This window comes from Clupea harengus, chromosome 12 (genome assembly GCF_900700415.2).
Source record: "Clupea harengus chromosome 12, Ch_v2.0.2, whole genome shotgun sequence".
In the NCBI taxonomy this organism is placed as follows: Eukaryota; Metazoa; Chordata; class Actinopteri; order Clupeiformes; family Clupeidae; genus Clupea; species Clupea harengus.
The window spans coordinates 25,948,096-25,958,689 of NC_045163.1; the positions used below are offsets into that span (position 1 = coordinate 25,948,096).

A 10,594-nucleotide genomic window follows, 5' to 3' on the forward strand; every position below is an offset into this window, starting at 1 on the left:
GGGAAGCATGCACGCAAACACACCCGCATATTCACACACACACACGCACACACAGAGAAGCATGCACACAAACACACCCGCATATTCACACACACACACATACACACACACTAAATACACGTGTACACATCCAAAAATCAAATAAAAGCTTATTTGTGTACAGGCGGCAGATGTCTTCTGTACACTGAAATGCACATACCAGCATAATCACGAACTAACACTCACTGACGCACACAGACTGATACACACACTCACTGTCACACACACACCACATGAATTTATCTCGTGGAAGCATAGGTTTCCTGAGACATTACAGAACACCCGTCTGACCAGTGGTCAATCTCCGTGCTGGACTCACGCCTGTTGATGTTGTCACGTCTCCAGTGAGACCGGGAGTTCTGTTCAGTGAGAACAGACTGGTGCCCTTGGGCCCAGGGATTGGAGACTCATTTAGCAGAGAGTTCAAGTTCAACAAACACCATGTTGAGTAAGGAGAGAACCAGAGAAGTGTTTGGCTCCCCCAGCGGACCTGTGTCTGCTCTTCTCTATATTCTCTAGTCCTCTCTTTTCCTTCTTGTCATTCTCAGTTTGTGCTCCATCTGATATCTTCATCGGAAACAAGCGAGAGGGATAAAGCCTGAACCGTCTGATGATATTTTTAATATATAATATAATATAATATAATAATAATATAATCTACTCTGGCTGTCTTCCAGATCCCCCTTGTCGACTGTGGAAATGAAGACATCTGCATTGCAGACCTGCACCTCACCGCGACACCTAGCAGAACAAGGTACTACAGTAGCTCTTATGAGCTCATCAGTGCCAGCGTAGCTTGAGTTAATTGTGTTGTTGGAGCATCTATTTTTGTCAGCCACTAAGATATATTTATATGCTTCCATTTAAGTCTTAATCACTGGTCTGCCACGGTGATCAGTTCTTTTTCCAGCATGAGCAGAGCATGGAAACTTTCACCAAACCAACAGTTGACAACAGTTTCCTCTCCTGTTTTGAGCATGGGGTAGCTGTCACAGGGCGGGGGCACCCTGGCGCCCCCTTGTGTATAAAATGTGAAATTGTTAACATATTTGTTTTTGAAGGTAACACAGCTGTTTTTCTACTTTTTGAATCCACTCAGTATGTTCATCAAGGCAAACCAGGAGAAATTCAATGTCAGCATCTATGTTAAGAACAGCAAGGACCATGCATACAACACTAAAGTGAGCTTGAGCTACTCAGAAAACATCAACTATGTCAAAGTGGAGGTGAGTTCATCTTTGACCACATTTGACGTAGTAAGAGGGGAGAGGGAGGTTGTATTATTTTAGATAAATTAGCCCAATGAAGGTATAAATAGTAGATACACTTAACTTGAAAATGTGGCCTTGAACATGTTTTTTTTTTCTCTACCAAAAGTCTATCAGTGGGGTTAACAGGAACACCGTGTGTCAACCCAACAACACTAGAGTGGTCTGTGCTGTGGGCTATCCGTTCCTCAAGGCAAACACAGAGGTAAGGCCCTTACATACACACATACACGCATACATGCATACACACACACACACACACACCACACACACACACACACACACACACACACACACACACACACACACCACACACACATACATACATACATACATACATACATACACACATACACGCATACATACACACACACATACATACACACATACATACATACATACATACATACATACATACATACACACATACACGCATACATACACACATACATACATACATACATACATACATACATACATACATACATACATACATACATACATACATACATACATACACGCATACATGCATACATGCATACACACACACACACACACACACACACCACACACACACACATACACACACACACACACACACACACACACACACACACACACACGCATACACACACACACACACACACACACACACACACACACACACACACACACATACACATTACCCACATTACATTAAGCAAAAACAACATGAGTCAGTTTTTGATTGATCACCATACATTCAGACTATATTTAATGTCCACTGGAGATGAATGTATGAGACTTTGCCAGTGCTTGTGTGCCATGCCCTTTCCGTTTACTGAACTGGACTGTTTGAACAGACATACAAATTCCATTTTCTAAATCTTCTCCTCATGTTTCGCAAACCCAGGAGGCGTTCCGCATCCATTTCGAGGTGAATCCTGCTCACGTGCGGAAGGACATTTCAATCCATGTGGTGGCAACGACGTAAGACACCGTCACGTCCCCACCCCTCCCCAATCAGTCCTTGTTCTTGAGCGTGATTGAAACAGTATATGCTTCAGAGGTACCAGTCCAGATGATCGTGAGGTTTATGTGCTCTTGCTCTTGTTGACAGTGACAGTGAGGAGTCTGAATCAACTCTCCATGACAACCAGGTGCACATCACCCTCCCTGTGGTCTACGAGGCGAGACTCAAGTTCACTGCGTGAGTGACATCAACTTTAACTTTGAGTCAGTCATTGGTGAACTACACCTTTAAAAGTGAAGTAGAAGGCCAAAGTCCTATCAGAAAGCTTGTCTGGCTTAAACACTTTTGAACTTTTCGCAACCTTTGAGGTGGTCTTCTTGCAGACTTTTGATCATGGTTTGCTACTGCAGGGTTGTACTTAAAAGCAATGTAATTATTCTGTCATTATGCTGAATGATCCTAAATTGGGACTTTTGATAAACAAATCTAGGCTACTATAAAACTGAATACAGACTTGTCTCTTAACCTCTAGAGTGTACTTAATCAGGCTAGTAACAGGAAGAGTGTGTAGTCATATGATCCAAGCCTGCCCCCTATTGTAAAAACGCAGTACTGCAATGTAGACTTAGCAATCCAGTGATGACAACAGTATATTCTACTTTTGAATACACACTTTTTATGACGGAAATTTGATTTATCTGACATTGTGCCTCGAATTTCTGACTGCCATCACCCAAAATGGAACCTATGAAGCTTCCAGCTCAAAATGGTTGGAGGCAGGATGAAATGCTCGTTTTTGAGACGTTTCTTGTATTCCTCCCTTCTCCCAGAACTAAGTACATGAAAGAGGAAAACATTGTCATAAAGGAGGGAGAGACTTTTCCCAGCGTATTCAACCACACCAGTGCGATTGGTGACGAGATGAAAGTTAGCTACACGGTAAGCAGGAGATAAAAAGCGCAAGATAAAAAGAGACCTCCCATTTTATATGCATAGTCTGTTCACCATCAATAACTGTTTTCTTACGCTCAGTAAAGTGAGTTTTGTCTAAAACAAGCAAGCTAACCACCTAATAGGCATGCAAAAAACAATTGCAAAAAAACCTTGCTAACAATGTGTCTAGTGACTTTTAACAGTGTCATGCTGTGAAAGCTTTTCTTTCATTTCCGCGCCCAAAACACAGAACTACATAATGCATATCCTGGATGGCTAGTGGGAACGAGACGTGTGTTTATCGGTCCTCCACATGACCATATAACATAAAAATAAATTTCAAGATGATACCAAAACTAATATCAGAAACTAACCTCAGAAATTGGTGTTTAGTGCATAATGCATATTGATATACCTAGCTGACAGTTGGTTGTAGTTGAGTTTGATGTATGTGATAATGTACTTAAAATGTGTTTAGCATTGGTGAAATTACTCTTTGTTTATTATTGATAGTGAACTATACAAATCAAATGTTTGTGCTTCTCGTACCAAAGCTAGATATAAGGCAGTTGACGTAGCCACACCTGTTCCCAAGTGCACTCCAATAAAAGACTGAGCTGTAGTATAGATTCCTAGAAGCTCACCTGACCTCCCTGCTCCGGATGAGTAGCAGTTTCACAAGCATCGTTCATTGTTCCCCCCCCCCCCAGATTGAAAAGGAGGCGAATGTGGAGATTCCTGACCTCAGGCTCACAGTGAAGTATCCACAGACATCGCCCTACAAGAACATGCTCCTCTACCTCACCCATGTCTCGTCGTCTGAGGTACCGCTCACACACTCTCCCTGCAGTGAACACGTATAGGCTACTTTTTTTATTAATTTCTTTATTTTATTTTTCAATGTATTAACTATTCATTGTACCCTCGGCACCATTGTAAATGAGGGTCTTATTCCTCAATGTGTTTTCCGAGGCTTAAATAAATAAATAAATCAATCAATCAAAACTCAGAGGGATGTGGTGTAAAGGAAGTTGGCTGTTTTTTGTCACTGGGAACAGTGAACTTTGACCTCTACATGGTCTGAGAAAACCACTCTGAAGCCTGAGTCATTTTGCCAGCTTATGACAATGTCCTGTTTATATGCACATTCACTTTATTACGCAATATGTTAGTAACACGCTCACAGGCTTGCAATGTGCCATGTGAAGGGTCATAGCTAATCTTCTGAACATTTTGAACCTCTTTGTTTGCCAAAATGTTGGTTCAAAATGGCTGACTGTATGATTATGTTACAGTAACATTGCAGAAATCGATACAGTGCTGATCGCTAGATTCTAACAGACAGTATATCCCTATATCTAATAGACAATAAGTCTATCGATCTGTTGTTCATTATGTGTTCTTTCTGTCCCACAGGGTGTGAACTGCCGTACAGACAACCTCATAAACCCTTTACAAATCCACCCCGAAAGTCCTCACAAACCAACCCCCAAAAAAGAGAGCCTGAGCCAGTACCTAGTGGTAAGTTATCCCATCCCAGTTCAGGGGTGTTACGGGAAACGTTGAACACGATTATAACACTGCTAACATAACAAGCTTGTTCTGGACTTTGTCCCTGATGTGTCTCGTGTGTGTTTCAGAGCTGTTCACAGCTTGAGTGCCGGTCCTTCAGCTGCTACCTGCCCTCTGCTAACATCAATCAGGTCAACATCACCCTGAGACTGTGGAAGCCCACCTTTGTCAGAGTGAGAACCGCTTGCTTATATATTTACAGCCACTTCCAGTCTCACGCATTATGCTGGATGTCTCCAGGGCAACCATGGAGGAATGAATGTGGGTTTTAATACGGATGGAAATTATCGGTATGTCAACCAACTCAATGTTATGGAAATGCAGAGTTCGAACAAGCTGTGGAGATTCAAACAAAAAAAAAAAGCAAACATGATTGGTTTGTTTGTGAAAGGAGAGAAGCCAGCCATGTTCCCATTGGCTCTTAGAAGTTGAAGTAGAAGTCCAAATTGGTTGGATGCTAAACTGCATTTCGTTGCCTCAGTACTTGTACTCTGTGCAATGACAATAAAGTTGAATCTAATCTAAAAATAATAATAATTATAATAATTATTAATAATAATAATCAATAGGCTCCCAAAGTGCCATAGTGCCCTGATGTCCCCATAATAAATGTCAGGGATAAGACCCTCAACAGTTAGTTAGCAGGTTAAAAACACTACCCAGCATATAAGTGAACTGGACGGTTTTCGAACGGGCCCCGACGGAGACAGACACCTTAAGTCTGTCTGACGTGCCGTGCTGAAAACAAGTCCTTTTATTAACCAATGTTTACACAGTATGACAGTCAAGACTCTGGGATGCACTTAGGATACCTTCTACTTCTGCCCAGTAACAAGACATTCCACAACCCCCCAATTCCTTATCTTATGTAAACATATACGTGAGGTTTCTGGGTTAACATTCTTGACTCTGCTAATTGTCTTCCAAAGTCCAATCTACATGGAGAAGCAGGGCACACAGCATTTTGGAAGAAACCTTAAAACAAAAAGACATTCATGATAAAATATACTAATACTTTCTTTAACAGTAATGGCAAAAACATTGACAGGATAGGTGGAATTTAGTGCTTGACAGGAGGACCCAGCATATTCTTGATAACCTGCTGATGCAGAACGTGGGTTTCTCATTCTGCAGGCGGAATATTCAACCGTGTCCATGACAGTCCACGGCGAGTTGAAGAACCTGAACACAGAGCTCTTTGTTTTGAGTAAGAACAACGACGCCAGACTCGTGAGTGCTCACTCGTATTTTCCTTTTTGTTAGTCCGTCAGAGGCAGCTGGGAATCTGTGATCGTGGTGCATGTCTGAAACCTTCTCTTTGAATCTGTGATCGTGGTGCATGTCTGAAACCTTCTCTTTGAATCTGTGATCGTGGTGCATGTCTGAAACCTTCTCTTTGAATCTGTGATCGTGGTGCATGTCTGAAACCTTCTCTTTGAACCTGTGATCGTGGTGCATGTCTGAAACCTTCTCTTTGAACCTGTGATCGTGGTGCATGTCTGAAACCTTCTCTTTGAATCTGTGATCGTGGTGCATGTCTGAAACCTTCTCTTTGAATCTGTGATCGTGGTGCATGTCTGAAACCTTCTCTTTGAATCTGTGATCGTGGTGCATGTCTGAAACCTTCTCTTTGAATCTGTGATCGTGGTGCATGTCTGAAACCTTCTCTTTGAATCTGTGATCGTGGTGCATGTCTGAAACCTTCTCTTTGAATCTGTGATCGTGGTGCATGTCTGAAACCTTCTCTTTGAATCTGTGATCGTGGTGCATGTCTGAAACCTTCTCTTTGAATCTGTGATCGTGGTGCATGTCTGAAACCTTCTCTTTGAATCTGTGATCGTGGTGCATGTCTGAAACCTTCTCTTTGAATCTGTGATCGTGGTGCTTGTCTGAAACCTTCTCTTTGAATCTGTGATCGTGGTGCATGTCTGAAACCTTCTCTTTGAATCTGTGATCGTGGTGCATGTCTGAAACCTTCTCTTTGAACCTGTGATCGTGGTGCATGTCTGAAACCTTCTCTTTGAATCTGTGATCGTGGTGCATGTCTGAAACCTTCTCTTTGAATCTGTGATCGTGGTGCATGTCTGAAACCTTCTCTTTGAATCTGTGATCGTGGTGCTTGTCTGAAACCTTCTCTTTGAATCTGTGATCGTGGTGCATGTCTGAAACCTTCTCTTTGAATCTGTGATCGTGGTGCATGTCTGAAACCTTCTCTTTGAATCTGTGATCGTGGTGCATGTCTGAAACCTTCTCTTTGAATCTGTGATCGTGGTGCATGTCTGAAACCTTCTCTTTGAACCTGTGATCGTGGTGCATGTCTGAAACCTTCTCTTTGAACCTGTGATCGTGGTGCATGTCTGAAACCTTCTCTTTGAATCTGTGATCGTAGTGCATGTCTGAAACCTTCTCTTTGAATCTGTGATCGTGGTGGATGTCTGAAACCTTCTCTTTGAATCTGTGATCGTGGTGCATGTCTGAAACCTTCTCTTTGAATCTGTGATCGTGGTGCATGTCTGAAACCTTCTCTTTGAATCTGTGATCGTGGTTGATGTCTGAAACCTTCTCTTTGACGGCAGGTCAAAGTGCAGGTGACTAAAACGTCCCTGAGTGGAATCCCACTGTGGATCATCATCCTCAGCATTCTCATAGGGCTGCTCCTGCTAGCACTGGTCATCTTCGCTTTATGGAAGGTAAGAAGCCCCTTGTCTCCGTTACAGCTGTCTGTCATAATGAACTAATGCCTAGTGTAAGGACCAGTCATAACGTGTTTTTTACATTCAACACAATAAAAAGATACAATGGTGTTCGTCATGCAGAATTAGTGTGCCCGTACCTCAATCAGTTTTAATAGAGAAACATAAACCTTGTACGCTTCAGGTGAGTCCTGATTTGACGAGTGCGTTCAAAACGGTAGATAGCTGCCTCGATGCCCCGCTGTCCATTTAGATACCCAGTCAGACAGCATTTTAGCCCGTTTCGAACACACTGAATGTTTAATAGCAAAGTGTACTGTACCAATACTAGAAATGTTCCTAAATTAAAACCCGTGAAGTCAGTGTCCAGTGAACATCTCAAATCACCTGACGAGAGCTATGCAGCAGTAGGATGAAGCTGGACATTGCACCATAGAAAATACAACTCCAATACTGTAGTGGTGCTTCTGTCTTCTAAAATATCTGTCTTCTGTCGTCCCCCCCCCCCCCCCCCCCCCCCCCACTCCCACCCCCCTAGTTTGGATTCTTCAGGAGAAAATCCATGGAGGAGATGAAAGAGGAGATGAGGGATGATTGAGAGCCTCAGACCGACCCCACATACACAGCAGATCATTCCACCCTCGAGCCTCCACGCTGTGCCAAGTATCTGCTGTCCACCAGGGACCCCTGTGGTCCTCCTACGCCACCTGAACCCCACACGGAGCGGCCCTTATTCCAACGCCAGAGTCTCACCTTCGGAGGGGAGCATTCAGTAATGCTCTCGCAGCACCATGGACAATGTAATGTTCAAATACTCAGCCAACTCATAAAAGGGGACAATGCCTGTTATGGGACTTCATGTTGGAACCCTGAATCGGAGATGTGGTCTGCAGGTCCCACTGTGTCTTTGTATATATGCCATGTGTTCCTGTCACTGTTTGACACGTTCGATCAGATTGTAATATGCGGAGTACAGTCTGAGGAGGCTTTCCCAACTTTTCACGAGCTTTTCACCGAACGAGTGCGATTGTGCTTGTTGACCGCGTGAAAGCTACACTCTCACGTCCAATGATGCAAGGGCACACGAGCACACCTCACCAGCCCGCCCTGAGGTTCATCAGGGCCCCTGAACTCTGCGTCTCCACGGCAGAGGACCATCATCCATCATACGGCATCAAAGAACCTCAGGTTGTAACCCACGGCAGCACTGATCTTTCCGCGTGACCCACGGCCACGTCCCTCTACACCAGACAACCTCCTGCGGGGGCCTGGCCCGGGTTCAAGGCCCACTGCAGACCTAGCTTCTTTTTTTTTCTTTTCTAACTTGAAACACTGTATGTTGGTTCTGTGTCAAATATTGAACATAGTTGTGCTCATTTTTTTGGTGGCTGAGTCTGAGTTTTTCGGGGTTTTTTTTTTAGTCATGCTTATCCGTTTTTGGGCTCATTCCCTCTCAGCTTTGAAGCTAATGTTTTGGATAAGACACTGATCTGTTTCACATGCATTATACCCTCATCTGACTTTGAAATTGATTGTACTGTTATTGTAAGTATTTGTAAAGGTTAAACTGTACATAGTCTGTGGGTTTTATGTGCAAAGTGCATCATTTAAGAAGTTGATTCTCAAATGACTGAAAGACAGAATTGGTAATGACCCATAACTTGCTACTCAGGTGATGTAGTTAGTGCTAACTGTAATGTGTCAGGTAAGCATATAAATTGAGAAATAGGTCTGCAAAATATGTAAATACTGAATTTATGACTTACATACGTACTGAAATATTGACCCAATAAGCCCATGTTTGTTTCCATGTGAGACTTATTATTGTTGGTGAAATGGACAGATATATTTATTCACCAATATTTTTATTTTTGCTCTTTTTTTTTGCATTTTTCCCCTTAAATCGTCGGTGTTAATTCTTCTTAAAGATGAGAAACATTGCTCAGATAACCAGATGACTGTCAAGTTGGCACTTCTGTGTGTATTAAGTTTGCAGACAATTATCCAAAGTGACTTACAGTTCAGGTGTATCAGTGCGTATGCTTGGATTCTCTCAGACTTCAACTTATGACCTTGGTGTTCATCTTTCACTTATGGTATCTCCATAATAACATGTAGCATGTTACCGTACCTGTTTCAAAATCAGTCAACAATAGGTTGATTATAGGTATATAATAAGGTCAAAGGTCAAAAGTTGATTGACAATAGACCCAGACAGTACAGAACAATGACAATCAAACACAGCTATTATTCCTGCATTTTTTGTCCACACTTTTTGAGTAATTTGCACAGAAAATCCTTATTCGCCACTCAATTGTATTGTATGTAATTCTACATCCATGATCATTCACATTTCACTGGTTTCATCACACAAAGAGGTTTTTAATATGTAAACAATGATCTCGGGTCTCACTTGAGCTCCTTACCTTAATAACTCACTGCTTTTTGTAACTACAAAAGATTGTAGCCATTAGTTCACAGTTGGAAAGTAGCCCAGCCTTAACAGTGTGCAAGTAGTCTGTTCAGCCTAACAGTACGCATAAGTTTGTACTAAATGTCTCAATTTGTCAGTTGTTTGGTGCTAGTCCTTCCAATTACCCTTTCAGCTACAAGACAACCATAGAAACCATTGCTGGTCTCTCTACGAACCCCTAGAAAAGCATTGGCTAATGTATTATGGACTTTGCAATGCATACTAGTCCATTTCCTACATTTTCCTAAAATTGCGTACCCCATTTGGCAAAAAAAAAAAAAAGAGAAACGTTGGTATTTTGTATTGTATATTCACATTGTATGTTTTCTAAGTTTGATTACATCTGAGCCAAAAAAACATCAACCGTAGTAAAAGATTTTCCATGTTAAGTGTATTCCAATGTTGAGAGAATATTGCAGACACAATGTAAAGTCAAACGTCTCCCTGTCAGACTTCAGACCTGCGCTCAGAGAGACTACAGATAGGCAGCGATGGGGGGGATGTACCAGTCATGGGCACTGCTGTGAAACTTCTATGTAATGCACTGGTTCAGCATACTGTATGTTTACTCCTCAGCACGGACCGAAGCAAAGAAATAAATGTCATTGCACATGCTTTGAAGAGAATTATGAATGCAGAGAAATAAAAAATATTTTTTTTTGTA

At 42.1% G+C, this 10,594-nt stretch overlaps 1 protein-coding gene across 1 annotated transcript in view; it reads left to right on the forward strand.

Annotated features, from left to right (window-relative positions):
* LOC105894587 (integrin alpha-1) overlaps nt 1-10,594 on the forward strand; it is a gene marked incomplete at its 5' end in the record, with an annotated part of 23,887 nt that extends 13,293 nt beyond the window's left edge. Inside the window, 12 exons of the mRNA XM_031577457.1 lie at nt 717-793; nt 1,139-1,265; nt 1,417-1,512; nt 2,200-2,276; nt 2,407-2,496; nt 3,090-3,198; nt 3,903-4,016; nt 4,609-4,713; nt 4,833-4,937; nt 5,899-5,994; nt 7,341-7,454; nt 7,996-10,594. Coding sequence (XP_031433317.1) covers nt 717-793; nt 1,139-1,265; nt 1,417-1,512; nt 2,200-2,276; nt 2,407-2,496; nt 3,090-3,198; nt 3,903-4,016; nt 4,609-4,713; nt 4,833-4,937; nt 5,899-5,994; nt 7,341-7,454; nt 7,996-8,055 — 1,170 coding nt within the window. The remainder of the gene's footprint in view (nt 1-716; nt 794-1,138; nt 1,266-1,416; nt 1,513-2,199; nt 2,277-2,406; nt 2,497-3,089; nt 3,199-3,902; nt 4,017-4,608; nt 4,714-4,832; nt 4,938-5,898; nt 5,995-7,340; nt 7,455-7,995) is intronic.